The 15,492-nt window shown below is 36.3% G+C and overlaps 2 protein-coding genes across 19 annotated transcripts in view; one reads left to right on the plus strand and one right to left on the minus strand.

Moving 5' to 3' along the window:
* ACSS3 (acyl-CoA synthetase short chain family member 3) overlaps positions 1-15,492 on the plus strand; it is an 84,746-nt gene that overhangs the window by 56,871 nt on the left and 12,383 nt on the right. For 3 of the 5 annotated variants that reach the window (XM_030260541.4, XM_030260527.4, XM_072923130.1), the window contains 5 exons: positions 2,871-2,952; positions 3,927-4,049; positions 8,579-8,678; positions 8,757-8,932; positions 9,207-9,466. In XM_030260541.4, the coding sequence (XP_030116401.4) occupies positions 2,871-2,952; positions 3,927-4,049; positions 8,579-8,678; positions 8,757-8,932; positions 9,207-9,272 (547 nt within the window). In that variant the 3' untranslated portion in view covers positions 9,273-9,466. Of the gene's footprint in view, positions 1-2,870; positions 2,953-3,926; positions 4,050-8,578; positions 8,679-8,756; positions 8,933-9,206; positions 9,467-15,492 lie in introns of those variants that run through there. The other 2 variants (XM_030260534.4, XM_072923129.1) reach the window with 2 other exon arrangements.
* Positions 12,768-15,492, minus strand: part of PPFIA2 (PTPRF interacting protein alpha 2) — a 279,612-nt gene continuing 276,887 nt past the window's right edge. For all 14 annotated transcript variants that reach the window (XM_012569038.5, XM_072923120.1, XM_072923123.1 and 11 more), the window contains one exon: positions 12,768-14,218. Coding sequence is in view for 1 of the 14 variants with exons in the window: in XM_072923119.1 (XP_072779220.1) it covers positions 14,190-14,218 (29 nt within the window). In the remaining 13 variants the exon portion in view is untranslated. The remainder of the gene's footprint in view (positions 14,219-15,492) is intronic.

Raw genomic sequence — 15,492 nt, forward strand, 5'->3', positions numbered from 1 at the left:
TTACATTTTCTAGGGCAAAAAGACCCAAATCAAACATCTCAAAATGTTCCCTTCTTTTTTTTTTTTTTTTTTTTTTTTTTTTTATGGAGGTGTTGACAAAAACAAGAGATGTCTGTTTTCAGGTTGCTGTTATTTTTGGACAGTCTCATTTTCTCTCTTCTGCCTCCTTACATGTAATTATGTTCCAGTTCTGCTCCCTTTGGAATTTATGGCAGCATTCCCACTGACAGCAGTGGTTTGGAGGTATATTTGGCTCTGGACATTTTAAATCTGATGTCCTGACAAAATTTCAATACACATAATTATGTTCTGACAAGCTGAATTCTACCTTTATTAATTTGTGTTTGCACAGAACCTAGAAATTCTACTAAGTCATGATGCCAAGAACTGGTCTTATCAAAGAATTGTATGTGCCCATTGCTCTGGAATTATTGTGCTGAAAGATTGACACATGGAAGAGGGTATTCACTTTTTTCTTAATGGATGAATGGGGTCCCAGCTGCAAGTAGTCTTTCTCAGAAAGCCATGGAAGCACATTTTCAGATGATTATGTCCTGCAGAGATACCTTTGATAGCCACTAATTTAGCAGTGTGGTTTCCACAGACTCACAAAATATGCTCTCTGGATGTGTTTATCAATACAATTTTCCTAAAAAAGCCTCAACAAACAAGCAAAAAAACCCCCACCAAACTAGAACATGAGACACCCCTGGTCTCCCCATCTGAAAAAAACCAATCCAAACAAGGACAAGAAAAAAAAATAGTGAAAGTGAAGGTTGTATTTTTGGTGATATGTTCCACACTTCTCTGTTTAGATTTTTAAAAAATGACAGAAAGGAAAATGTTTTTCCAATTTCAGCAATAAAACTGTTTTTTTGCTATTCAGTGACTAACTGCAAAGTATTGAATAGAGCTGTGGGGAAATTAAGGACTTTATCAATATGAGTTGTTCTTTCTCTCCCATCACAAAGATGTTAGACTGCTAAATAAATTTAAAGTGTGAAATTTGCAATGACTGAGGCTGTTATGAATTGCTGTACTATTAGCAACCAGGTAATAACCATAGTAACTGCCGTTCTCTGGTGGCTTTTCTTGAATCTAAACAAGAGATTTTTTTTTTTTCCTTTTAAACGCATGCATGCACAAACACCAGGATCAATATATTGTTTTTCTAATCTTTTTTTCCAAGGCAAACACTCCACAAGTCATGTTTTTATATTACAGAGACGCTTTCTAAGCTTGAAAGGCTTAAAATAGGGCAGTGAATTTCTTCCAGATGGGCAGAGGCCAACCTGCCCTCCTGTACCCTGGGTGGAAGGTGTGGGAAGTGGGAAATGTCTTGGCATTACTGGCCATACCTTAACTGTACTTCCAAGCAATGTGTTGAGCCAGAGAAAAAGCAGTAGTATTTATAGTAGTATATTCTATTATGCTAGCTGACCTGAATTAAGCTGAAAAAACTAGGATTGTAGAAAAACAGGTATTCAAATCATTACTGGATGATATGACCTTTTCAATGTAATTTTTACTGGTTTTACCATAGCTAGGATTTTTTTGAAGTGTGTTTTCCTCCCTCTCCCCCTCCCTCTCCCCCTCCCTCTTCCCCTCCCTCTCTCCCTCCCTCCCTCTCCCCTGCCTGTCCCTCCCCACATATATATATATAAACTATAACTATTCTTCTTGTAAATGTAATGTTAGAAATGTGCATGTCACAGAGCTGGTGGCGCCTGTTCTTTTGCCTGACCATCACAAACTTTTAATGACATTAGAATTGCTATGCTATAGAGAACTGTTTCTCTGCTAGAGATGTTGCCTTCTGGTGTCACAGGGATACTATCATAGAAAATAAAATAACTCTGGCTAAATACTTGCTAGTTAATGCTGCAGGCATATGCTAGTAAAATCTGTATGGTGCATTTATGATTTTATGTAAATAAATAGGTTTGTTTACATGATCATTCTCGCTCTGTTATTAGGGATAAACTTCATAAAACTTGTGTTCATATGATGCCTATGCATCATATGAACTGAATAATGCCTGAATAATATATCTCTCAGGCAGTTAAAGAAATCTGTGTTTGACCCTGTCAGAGCTTTGAAGAAAGAGACAAGCACTTTTTTAGCTGAGGCTTCTGCACCTTATCCTCTGACAGATATGTATGTGAAGTGTCCCATATTTTCTCTTTCCCATATCATTGACTGAAGAAGGGGTTTAATATGTATTCAAAACTCAATAAACAAAGCAATGCAGAATTTTGCAGCTTTAAGTACAACTATTTTAGAAGCTTCTATTAGTGACTTGTATCAACATATTTTCACAGAAGTTCTTCGGTATTTCCAATAGTATTATGCACAGTTTAAACAAAAAGTATTTTTATTCAGATTCTTGTGATTGAAGTCCTTTGAGTTTTATCTTTTTACAGAAACTAGTATCTGTGTGTCTGATAATTCGTCGTCTATGCATGTGTGGGTGTGGATGGGTGTTAGAGAAAGAGAGACCTGTAATAATGGAGTTGCCTGTATCATAACGTGTATTCACAAATTTCAAACAGATCCTGAGAAATGTTAAAAGCTAAATGCAGTTAACATATTTATAATACAGTATATATTGTTTACTAGACCAAATATTATTTTACTGAGGTGCTTGTATTATGTGAAAAGTAAGGTCTGGATACCATGCAGAACTATATACATTTGATAACAATAATACACTGCCTTTTTTATCAGTTACCTGCATATTATTAAGCTGAACTGTTTTCTGATTGTGTAGACAATGATTATTTTTCTGAAAACAGAGTATGAGTGGAGCATGCGTTGGATTTGTTATATCTGTTCTTCTTACTAGTTTCTTCTGTTCTTTTCAATTTAAGGTTGCCTTTGCCTCCTGGAGCATTCTCAGGTCTTTGGGAAAATCAAGAAGTATTTCAGAAGTTATATTTTCAAAAGTTTCCAGTAAGAATTATGAAATTGATTATTTAAACTTCTAGTAATGCTTCAGAACTGAATGATAATAGATTTAACCTGGGAAACAGTTTATCATAAGTTGTCACAATTTCATTGGAGGTCTTTGATATATGCATTTATAATTAAAACCATTTCAAGATAAATCCTTTTTCATCTATAATTTCAGCTCTTGGGTATGCTGTTGTTTTTTTTAAGATCTGAAACAGAAGAAGTAAACCATAAGCTTTTGAGCCAAAAATTAATTTTATGTCAATCAAAGATATAAACTTGCAACCTTACACTAGCACAGTTTTAAATACACTCCTCCTCTTGGCATGCAGCCATGCTAACTTCATATCACTGCAAAACGCCATTTGTCCACTGTACATCTGAATACACTGGAGGCTCTTTGCTGCATTAGTTATGTTTCCTTGTCAGATGAGCTATCCAAGGATTGGTTTACTTCTTTCCTTGTAGAAATAGGTAGGTTGGCCCTATACAAATGCTCAAAATAGAAGATTTGGCTCAATGCAAGTAAATGAGTGAATTGGTCACACGATTTATTTTTAGTGTGCAATTGCATCATGGTGACAATGTTTGGATACAGCAAACAGGAGTATCTTTAGGAGGAATTTGACAGCTGTCATTATATTGCAATAATTCCATTTTCCTTGTGTAGATTCAGGCAACATCCTTCCCCAAGCTGTCAGGGATCAAAGTAAGCAGAGTTGGAAAAAAGTCAGGATTTATCTATTTTTTTTCTCTTCTTTATTAATAAAGACAACAAATTTTTTTCTGTAAAGGGAGCTGCACAGGATACTATTGTATAAAAATGATGACAAATATTATGGAATTAAATCTTTCAAACACCAAAAGCATAATTAATGTGAAACAGGTAAAATTTTTTTGTGTATGTTTCCTGGTAAATTAATGAGTATTATCAGTACTCTTTTTGAATTTATTTTTCATTGTGTTGTATTTAGGGATATTACGATACCATGGATGCTGGTTATATGGATGAAGATGGCTATCTGTATGTCCTGTCTCGAGCTGATGATGTGATCAATGTTGCCGGACACAGAATTTCTGCAGGTGCGATTGAAGAGGTTAGCATTGCCTGACAACAAAATAGAAGAGAATGAAAGATGAATAAAGCAAGCTGAGACTGAAAATCCCACATTTCATCACATCTCAAAATCTCACACAGAAAGATCTCTCATTTTTTTCCTACTTGTTTTATTTGCATTTCCATGGTACTTTTAACCAAAATATTTCCTGTTTCAGGTTCTTCCTATTAAGATGCTTCCCAGAAACATAACAAATGTAGTCAATAATAAGCAGTTTCTACCATGGGATTGGTAAGGCAGGCATAATTTGGTATTTGAAGGTGGAGTTAAGGAGCAGTGTGGTATGGTGGGAAGCATACCTTTTAGTTCCAATAACATATTTATTTGAGAATACATTAGGATAGTGTAGTGTCAGTGTGACAGGTAGTTTCACCGGCTACTGTAGTTACTTAGTAGTGGAAACTTTTTTGCCTAAACTACAATGATCAGAGTTGTCTGATTTTTTTTTTTTTTTTCAGAGACTAATATTCACTGCTTTTTCTTGGTTGGAAGACTTCAGAGTTTTTTGACAGCTGTTTTGTCTCTTATTGTATGAGCAGTGCTAAATGAACAGTGAAAATTCTGTTAAAAACCCTGCTGTTAAATTGAAAGTCATTAATGTAATACCCATGCAGCTCAAAAAAGTTGAAAATAGTGAAGTTCACAATAGTGTCTGAATTTCATATCATTGTTCACTCACCTTTCTGGAGTCACTGATTGATTGCCAGTTACGAATTTCCCTGATGACATATCAATTGCTTATTCAGGGAGTATAGGAAAAGGTGTGCTGGGCGTGCACAAGAGAAAAATAACTCTGAATTTTAAAAACTCTGAATTCAGCTATTCACTGAATCAGAAACTAATCTGTGAGTTGTTTTTTCATTTTTAATGTCTGTTAATCTAGTGACTTTATTTTGAAGGCTAAAAAATCTAGAAGAAATTCTAATTACACAGAAGTGAACAAGTTCACATAAACATGAATCCATCAAGGATCAGTCAGCCAGGGAGCTGAAACAGCTGCTGCCCTGACTTAGTTCTATGGCGATATAAAGGTGCTTTCAGTCTGCTAAAACCTCTTTCTATTAGAAGTAGTTTTTTGTGTTCCCTTACTGAAGCACAGCAGGAATCTCATCCCCACCCCTTACTGCTGTACTACTCATGGACTGAGCTGGCCATTTTCTTAGCTTCAGCCTGTGTCTGAAGCTGCTGTAACAAATGATGAGTTGAATCACCTCATCTGCTGTATTACCTTTGGGTCCATCATACTGAGCTCAGAATCTCTGTTTTTATCCCTGCTAGTTAGGTCTTACCCCTAGAAACATAATGCTTAATCACTGTAAAAGATTCTAGAAGCTTTTCTATTCATCTTGTGCACAAAGCTGAAAACCAGGAGTGATGTTAATGCATACACAAGAAATTGCTAGTTAAATAGTAAAGTGTTAAGAACACCACAATTTTCTCCTCAGTAAGATCAGTAAATACAGAATTAGAAGTCCATTGAATGGCTAATTGGAAGCTATGTAATTGACAATCACCTTGTTGAGCATGTATGTTATCTACATTTACATTTTAGCTGCATTACAAGTTTATCTAGTTTTTCCTTAGTGCTTTGACTGAGTGTTTTAGCTCTGTTATGTTCCACACAATTAGTTCCTTTGTCTAATGTACCTGTTAATACTATTGGAGCTCCATGTTTACTGCAATGCAGTAGATGTTACAGTTTACCTGGCCAATTAGTGAACGTTGGCCATTATGGGAACCTCATCTTGTGTGTTGATCCATCCCTCTTCTTTGGTCTATAAATCTGTGGTGTGCCTTCTTGCCCCTTCCTGAAGAAAAAAAGCTTAATCAAATCTTGTCTGTCTGAGGCAACAGACTTGAAACTGAGGAATTTATAATGAGAAATCCCTTTCCCCTGATCATGATGTTTCTGTCTGCTGCTGCATTTGCCATCCATCCTTGTGCCCAGTGATCATACTAGAAAAACCATTTAACCTCCTAAAGTTTTTTATTACTTTTAAACAATTTTTAAATGTCTAGTGCTGTTCTGTTCTTCTTTTCAGTTGTTTTACAAAGTTTGAGAATTTTAAAATTGGTATTTAGTAATTACCGATTTCAGTAATTGAAGGTAGCATTTGAAAAGTTAACATGTTGATAGAACGTGAGATAGACTGAAGAAAAATACTACAATAACTACACTATTCCAGCTAACCATAAGACTTACAAGTAAGTGACAGACTTGAATGACAAAAACAAGGTACAACAAACAAACCAATCTGGCAACATTTAAGTCTTCACCTTAGGAGTCCTGTTGAGCCTGGTAGGTAACTATGATATTTCATGGTAATGCCAGTTTACTGTAGATCTTTTTTCTGTGTTCCTGTGGAAAACAGTATTTACTGAGTTACTGTGGTTGTAGACTTAATAGTCTACTTTTCCATAATTCGTTGTCTTTCTTTCCTGTTTTTGTTTTTGCTTTTTTTTTTTGTTTTTTCGTTTATTTATGCCTATCAAGTTTTTGTGGCCATGGTCAAGAAGTTAGAGCAGGAAAAAATAGATATTTATATCAGGAAATTGAATGCATTACTGAGGTTCTGGCCTGTAAATGACCAAAGGGCATTAAATCTATGTGATGCAATGAAAGCCTGTAGGGATTTGTACTTGCATAAGATTAATTTCTATTTGATTTGTCAGTGTGGATACAATGACTTTTGGACAAAGTAGGCTGCACCTGAATTCATATGAATTAGTGTATATTCAACTTTTTGAAGCAGGCTCTTCTGCTCTTCTAATTCTGGTATAATCTCAGTGCACTCTTCTATATTTAGTTTGTGCACATCATATCTAATTCCTGTGAAAAATAATCCTGTTTCAAAAGCTGTGAATAAATGGTCATGCTTCTGTACTTGGATAGAGCATGCATCTACTGTCAGGTCAGTGTTTTCCATTTGTCTTTTTTCTGTCATGGGACATTTCTAGGATCATAGTTTGTGAAATGAGTATAGCTTCTGACAAAGTGTGCTAGAAACTCACTGAGCAGATTTATTTTGCTAAAAACTACTTGGTGTGTGTTGTATGACACATGAAGTCAGTTTCTCTTTCCTGTTTTGACTATAAAGCCTAAGAATGGTGAAATCGATTTTGAAGATGGGTTATCATAGACCCTTTGAATTGTTCCTTTCTCCATCAGTTTCATAAGCAGGTCATACAAGAACCTCCCTTTTTTAATTGGAACAACAGTGTTTCAGCTTTCCATTCTTTCAGGGTTTTTTTCCTGTCTTCTCTGTACTTTTCCTGCCTTTCACATTCTCACATCATTGTATGAGTAGCCAAGGCAACTGTGGTATTCCTACATAATAAAAACAACCAAGAAGTGTCTTTATTTCTAAAACCTTTGATTTTGGCAGCACAGTATGTGAAATTCAGTTATTAGCAAACACGTAGTCCTTGTATGTACAGATAAATTAACAAGCACAATCACATTATGTGGTTTCTGTGTAGGATCAGGTTAGGTCCTCCTTGTGGTTGAGTTCAGAGGACTGAAAAGTGCTAAAAGCACTGTTCACAGCAAAATACCCCAAGGTGAGGGGGTAAATTTAAAAGAGCTAGTTGCTTTGGAAGAGGATTCACAACTGCTGGCATCTTAAGGCCAGTTTTGTCCCAGACTTGGTGACATGCACTGAGACATCTTGGTGACTGTTTTCCTGGAATGAGTACCTCAGCTGACTAATTAGAAGCTTACATTTTTTTTACCTAAAAAAGAGTTTGATATATTTTATCAATATGATGTTGTGTCAACATGTAGTTGTTAGGAAGGCAGCGCTGGTTTAATTCCCTTTTTTATCTCAGGAAGCTGAGACCTAATGTTTTCACAGAGTGAGCTAAGCTAGGCTGGCTGCAAGCCAAGGCTGGACATGTGTTTGGCTTTGGTTGAAACTATGCTTTTACAGCAACAAAGAATGAAAAAGAAAAGTCAGAGAAAATGAACTAATGGACTTATAAAGTCTGTTTTAGGAGTGCTTCTGTGATTTTGGTCTTTAGTCCCTGCATTTAAGTACCATGTTACTCATAATGTTAGACAAATGTTATTTGTTCCAGCAAAGATCTCACTAACAAAACTAAAGATGTGATGCTCTCACAAAACTGTAAGGAAATTTCCTGTGGTTTGTTCAATATTTCTATTTTGTGCTGCTAAAGTTTTTATTTCTTCTGTTTGTTTGAAAATCATGAATTAGTATATATGAAAATGTATACACATGTACATCTTCAACACATGTAATTGGAGTCCTAAGGTGGTGTACTGACCTTTTGTTCTCAAAATGTAAGAAAAAGTCTGTTTTTTGTTTATACCAGACCAGACCACACCACACCGCAGCACACCACACACACCACCCACCACCATACACCATACCCTACCATACCATACCCCACACCATACCCCATACCATACACCATACCATACCATTTTTTTTCATTGAAATGTTGTCTATTATTATTAGTTCAGTTTTGTTTTCTTTTCTATCCCTCAGTGTATTCTCTTCCATCCCGCTGTGGCAGACTGTGCTGTTGTGGGCCAGGAGGATCCTGTAAAAGGACATGTTCCATTTGCACTGTGTGTACTGAAACAAGGTAAGAACTCACTTATAACTGATGTCACTAACACACAAAAGACTCAGAAAAGATAAAGGATGTTACCTTCTTCACTAGGTGTAAAGACACAAGAGAGTAAGGTTTTGAAAGAGATTGTTGAGCGAGTTCGGACCAACATTGGTCCAGTAGCAGCTTTTCAGAAGGGGATGTTTGTGACACAGCTACCAAAAACACGCTCCGGCAAGATCCCACGTTCTGCTCTTTCTGCACTTATAAGTGGAAAGCCGTACAAGGTAAGTTAGATATGTTTGCTTCAATGAATTAGGCACACATGCACATCCAAAAGCACAAAATGGTGGTTTTGATTTTCTTGACTGGTCTGCAACAGATCCATGACTTCAGGTAGTACTTTATATTTTATTTCTGTTGCAGAGTATCCAAAAGATTTTCATGTTTCAGAGCTGTACAGATACATTTTTCTTGAGTGCTTTTGAAGTATAATTTTAGAAGAATCTGTAAATGAAATTCTTATCTACTGTCACATGCTACTGTATTCTTACTTTTCAGATAACACCAACCATTGAAGATGCTAGTGTGTTTGAACACATTGAAGGATTGCTAAAGAAAAACTAAATGGGATAATATATAATAATGAGCATTTCAGTTATTCAAGTATACAAATAAGCTTTTTTTTTGTTTAGAGTACCACATTTTAAAAGCAAGTAATGATTTGGGACTGAATGTTTTTACTGCGGAAACATTACTGTGTTCTTTGCCATCTTGCCACAGCCACTGACACATAGTAAAGTCTCTGCCTGCTGTCAGTATATGCTGGTTATTAAGATAGCTAAGAATTGCAAATAGAAAGGAATCATTGTATTATTCATCTTATATGGTGTCTTGTAACCTTACATTTCAATCTGTTATTTTAAAATGTGACCAGTAACTTTTCTTTGGCTAAAGCAGCTTACAAAAGAAAACCAGGAACAGAGGAGAGCAAAAAAGGAATTTGATTGTGAAAATTGATGCAGGCATAAATTGTTACTACTTTTAAATTGTAAGTTCTTGTCTTTTAGATTTTTTCTAAAATTTAAAATTTTAAGATAAGTTCTCTTGATTACATTTTCTTTGTTTTCCCCCAAAGTCTTTCTGCCATAAATTAGATTTCTATAATTTTTTTACTCAATAACTTTCTGAATAGTCTTGTTTGTAAAATGATAAATAATTCCTGGCTTTCAAATCTGTGAAAATCTTGATTTGTCCACTGTAATATTCAGAAAACCCCATGTGTATTAAATAGAGGCAGGCATTTATCCTTTGCATTTCCTGGTAATTTTTTTGTGGTTTGTATCCCTTATGACAAGGACAACCAGAATGTGCTTTTGCAGCCAGAAGTAAACATTTTAGGCTGAGAGACATATAACCAAGAAATTTAGCAAATATTGATACTAAGCAACCCATTCTGGACTTTATAGGCCATTCCAGACATGTACAGGTTTCTCAACAAGCCAGGGGATGGACGATACACTTTTTTGTACATTACTTCTCAAACTGCAGGTATTCAATTGAACAATAAATGCAAAAGTCCATTTAAAAGTAGATGCTTCCGAAAAAGTATAAAAGCAGAGAAGTTGCTTAGGCTCAGCAGTGCTTACCAGAGAAAGAGACAGGAAGTAACAGGCAAATTCAGATGATATTGTTATATAAGAAAGATCCCCAAAAAGGTCCAGAAATACTGTTATGTAGTGGTGGGTAGAGGTAAGGATGCTATCCCTGTGAAGTGATGAAATCAACAAATTGATGTAGGAGCTAAAAGGTGATAGGTTCCACTTAACATGAACCGTACCGTGGTGGTGCCTTGTGCTTGTGACACTTCTGTGGAGTTGGTGAGCTCTGTCACTTACATAAGAACTGAATAAAATGTCCATGTGTTTTTCACTAGGGACTGCATACAGCTGGCCCAGTGATATTGAACCAGGTCATACAGTCATGGTAAAACAGCCCAGCTTGAGCCTGCACTGTCCTTGTTTCCTGCCAAATCATTGCATAAGGTACCCCCCTCCCTCTCAGCTATTTGCTTCAGCTGAAAATCACAATCTGAACAGGGAATAAAACATGCAAACGCTGAGTAAAGGCTAATGATGCCTTTAGATACGCTAAACATACAGGTTGGAGATTTAAAAATGGGAATAATTTTGCTCATCAGCGATGTCCTTAAACTTTTGTGAAGTACTTCTTATAAAAGTGGCAGTTAGTTTAAGATATTATTTTCTTCTGGATGAATTACTAAAGTACAAAAGCTTTAACAGTAGGTCCATGCTAGATGCAGGACTGACTTGCAGAGACTTTTTGCTTTTCAAAATGCTACAACTTAGCAATCTGTGCTACACTGTTACAGAGCAAGAAGGAATTCTTGGGAGTTGTCAGTGGTGTGGGTTTTTTTTAAATGAGTGAGACGCTACGAGGGTCTTATCACAAGGAAACTGTGGCACATTCACAAGGTGTGTGGCCACTGCTTTTACAATTGAAGGTGAGACATTGTGTATGTTTGCTATCCTTACCTGGGTTGCAGCCATCATGTAATTGCAAGAGCAGGGGAGGGGAACTAATTAGTGAGAGCAAAAATTCTCTAGAGGAGATCCTGCAATGCATGTAGGAGAAGAGAATTAATTTCCTAGACCTTGCATAATTTTTTCAATGGTAGCTCATGCTCCTACACCAGTTTCTCCATTTGTAAGGAAAAGTAAAATGCTTTCTAGTTTGTGTCTCTTCATTTAAGGAGGTGAAAAAAACCCATGAAACCCCCAACAGCATTAGTGATAGGTATTTAGGCATGCACTTACCTTTCTGGAGGGCTACGTGCTTACATTAATAATAGCAAGAAACAATTATCTTTGTTTTTTCTTTCTCTCTATTTTGGTAGAAGTTATTTCTGATCAAGACTTGTATTTTAAAAGAGGGGGGAACATTCAGGTATGCTCACTATGCTGCCATGATGGTAATGTGGAGAATTCTAGAAATGTCAAATGTCTCATGCGTCAACATTCAGAAAACATAGACAAAGAAAGGCATCTTATTGCAGCAGTACAGTATGGGGAAATCATTGTTGAATGGTCATTGCTTTTGTTTTTCAAAAGAGCCTTTTGCTGAGGAACTGCAATCGCAGAATGCTTTGTCTTAGCCAAGCTCAAGAAAGGGAGGAGGAGTTGTTACCCTTGTACATGGCTCTGCTGGTGCCCAGCAACCTGAGTATACCATCAAGAAGAACAAGTCCATTTAACAGGTGGTAGGACAGCAGTAATTTTCTTTATTTTATTTTTAGAGAGAAGCAGCAAGTGGGTAGATTCGAATGGTCATTGAGTTGCTGAATTTTGGCTGGAAGAGGCACATGTAGTAGTTATTCTCAGTGTACTGAAAGGGTTAGAACCAAGTAGGCAACATTTACCATAACTGCTGTTTCTAGCTGTAGAGGGTAGAGCTTCAGCTTGTGTGAGGGAGACAGGGATGAATTGGGAGGCTTGATATGTTACCCTTAAATCAAATCTGAAGTCACAATAATACTCTTTTAAATTCTTCTAGTCTGTTTGCTTCCACTGTGAAATATATAATTTGTGTGTGCTGTACTCCTGGGGCAGGAAAACTTCACTGGTCATAAAATCTGGTTCATTCTTTTCCCCAACACACTTCATTCCCCTTTGCCCCCTAAGCTTTAGTGTTGGCTGCAAAAGGAATTCCATAAAACGAGCTGCTGTTTATAAGGAAATATGTATTCACATGATATAGCTGCCACTGACAGTGGCAGTGACAGTGTTTGCATTGCTTTACTTTGTGATATTCTGCCCTAAAATAATCCAAAAGGAGGCTGAGGGAGGAGAAGAATGTTGGTCAAGTCCAAGGAACTGTGTGTACAGGAGCCCTGACTTTCTCCAGTTGTGTGCTATACCCCTGCCAGCACTTTGCACCCACCAGCAAGATCTGTGCTCCCTCTCGTGGCAGACTCTCACCAGTAACTCCATTGTAACTGATCCCTGTTAGTGCCAAAATGTTCTTATGCTTAGCTGTGAGAAGCATCTGGTTTCCAAACTTAATGCTGCTATGTACCAAATTTAATAGACTAATGAACACAAATAGCACTGAATTATCTTTTTTATTGACATTGGGGGAGAAAAATCTTTCACCATCTGATTGACCGAAGTTTGCCAAATAAAAATAGACAAAACAAATGTTTATGTACGTGCAAACATTGCAGATCAAACTGCTAAAAGAAATAACTAAAAGACAGGTCTTGAGCTAAGATCAAGCAGCAGAAAAATAGCAAATAGGTAAATGACTATTAAGTAGGTCTTACTTTGAAACTTCCCATTTAAACAAAGAATAAACAACAATAACACCACCAAATAAAGCCACAGCAGGTAATAGTTGCTCTTCTAAACTTTTATACACTATATATTAATCACTCTGTCTTTCAGTTATTTCCTCTGATAAAACTGACTTTTGTGAAGTCTCAGCAAGGCCATCTTGGCTAAAAGCATAACATTAGACAGGAGCCTATCTAATGCCCTGTTACAATGAAGAAATGGTGGGGGTTGGCTTCTCTTTTCCTTCTTTTTCTTTGCTGAATATATCTGGAAACAATAATCTGATTCTATGCAAATATTAGATTTACTTTTCCATTGCTGGCTGGTGTTTGAAGATCCTGGAACAAAAAGGTGGCTCTTGGTAAAGCAAGATTCTTCTTGGTCCGCAGGTAACATAGAAGAAAGTTTTTGGGTTTTTTGTACAAATCATGTTTTATTAAATTGCTTTTTAGTTTTTTAGAAACAGTCCTTCTAGGTTTTTTTGTGTGTTTTTAAGAGATGAGCCATCATGGTGCTTCTCTGTAGGTATCTAACATTTCCATTTTGTCTTTAGAGGTCCATTTGGCTTCAGTTCCAGGTTATGTCATTCTATTATACATCATCAGAGGCAGGTGTTCAGCTTTAAATATTGACAGATTTTTCTCAGTAGGAACATGTTGAAGCTTCTAACTCTGCTAAACATATTAATTTGACTGTTACAATCCAAAAACTGTAAAAATGGTGGAATGGAAAGATACAAACAGTATTATTGACACTGTATTGTCAAATGTTTGCACTGAGACCCCATGTACCATAGATTTCATTTTTAAAAAAATCATATTTATATCCATTTACATAAGACTTACACTTTTAAAAGAAATACATACACAGTAAATACGTAAATGTCTAGTATTTTACAATAAAACAGATGTAACAATGTAAAGATGAGTGGCTTCATTTGATAAAAGCTTTGGATGTGCACTACTGTCAAATTTTTGATGACAGAGATGCTGAGAGAAAAGGGGGAGATTGTTTTGTTTTTTCTTTTTTTATTAGTAATTTAGGTATTTTTTTATTCATGTTTTAAACTAAACAATACATGAAAGGAACATCATATCTGTTTGTATGATAAACATTATATGTGTTCTCTTCCCTATTAACCTGTTCTTGCAGAGAGTCTTAATGCTCTTTTCCTAAGTAGTGGTAGTGCACTTCAGGTAAAGTAGAAGAAAGAGATGACATCTAAGGAAAAAAAAACCAAACCATTAATTAGCAAGAGTCTATGATTCTAATTCAATCTAAAATGAAACAGACAACAGAAAATATAACACTAAGTAAGTAGTTTAGTAACTAAGTTACTAAAACATGGATTTTTTAGTATTCATGGGAGGCATGCATTTGTTTAACTTTAGATCTGCAACATAAAATTGCTAATAATTAATTTTAATCTTCTACTAATTTTCCTCAGTCAACACAGACTACTTCTTAAGTTCATTTTACAGTTGTTTTCCTGCTGTTTTGGTGCAGCACTGGGCTTTGTTTCCTGCACCTGGAGACTTTTGTCTGTTTGGCACAAGGTGAACTACATTTTCAGTGTACAGACATTGCTGATGTGCTTTGTGGTTCTTCTTCCTAGTTCACTGCAGCTTGACAGCATTTACCTTTCTCACCCTGATGGTTTCTTTGCTATGGACTAACTGCTTCCAGCTATCATTCACATCTTTTTGGAACACTGCTTCTCCATTTGTCTTTACAAATCCTCTTTTGAACCCTTCATTGGTAAAGTACATAGCTGATTTTGCGAAATCTCTTTTAGTATTTTATTGGAATAAAAGTTAAAGTAATATGTTCTGTTGCTCCAGCCTGTGGCAAGAAATCTGTCCTGAATGACCCTTCTGACTTGGCAATGACAAGTGTTTTAGAAGTTAAAAGTGTTGGGAAAGCTTGGATAATGTGAGTGCCAAATCCACTGCCTATGTAAGGGCATTGCAGCTGCTCAGCTGGGCCACAACATCTAGCGACCACAGCAGAAAGCTTGATGGGTCCTGTGTGCTATGTAGTACATTTCTTTGCAACATTAAATGGCCAGTACCTGCAGCCTTAATTGTTCTTAAATTTCTGATACCAAGTGCGCTAAAATAGGCCTGTGTAGAGTACGCTCATATAACTGTTCTGAGAATGTCTGCACATGGTTTCCAGCAGCTCACTGTGGTTTCAACAAATATTAAAAAAAAAAAAAACACCTGATGCAGTTTGAAAGCTTATGAACAGGATACAGCTGCTATGAAGATACACTATGAAGACACTGGAAAGTTGTACCAAACTGATGTTGACATAAACTGTTTTGACAAGCCTTTGACAGTCTTTGTAAGAGAATGTCTCTTACTCTCATAAGAGTAGCAGAATGCAAGAATCTGCAGCCTGCTGTAATCACAGGCCATCTGCATTTGTTCCATGTGCAGTCTGTTTGCTGCTTTCTTTTAGGCCTGCTCTTCCTAGGCACGTTCTCCTTTACT

This window comes from Taeniopygia guttata, chromosome 1A, assembly GCF_048771995.1.
Source record: "Taeniopygia guttata chromosome 1A, bTaeGut7.mat, whole genome shotgun sequence".
Taxonomy (NCBI): Eukaryota; Metazoa; Chordata; class Aves; order Passeriformes; family Estrildidae; genus Taeniopygia; species Taeniopygia guttata.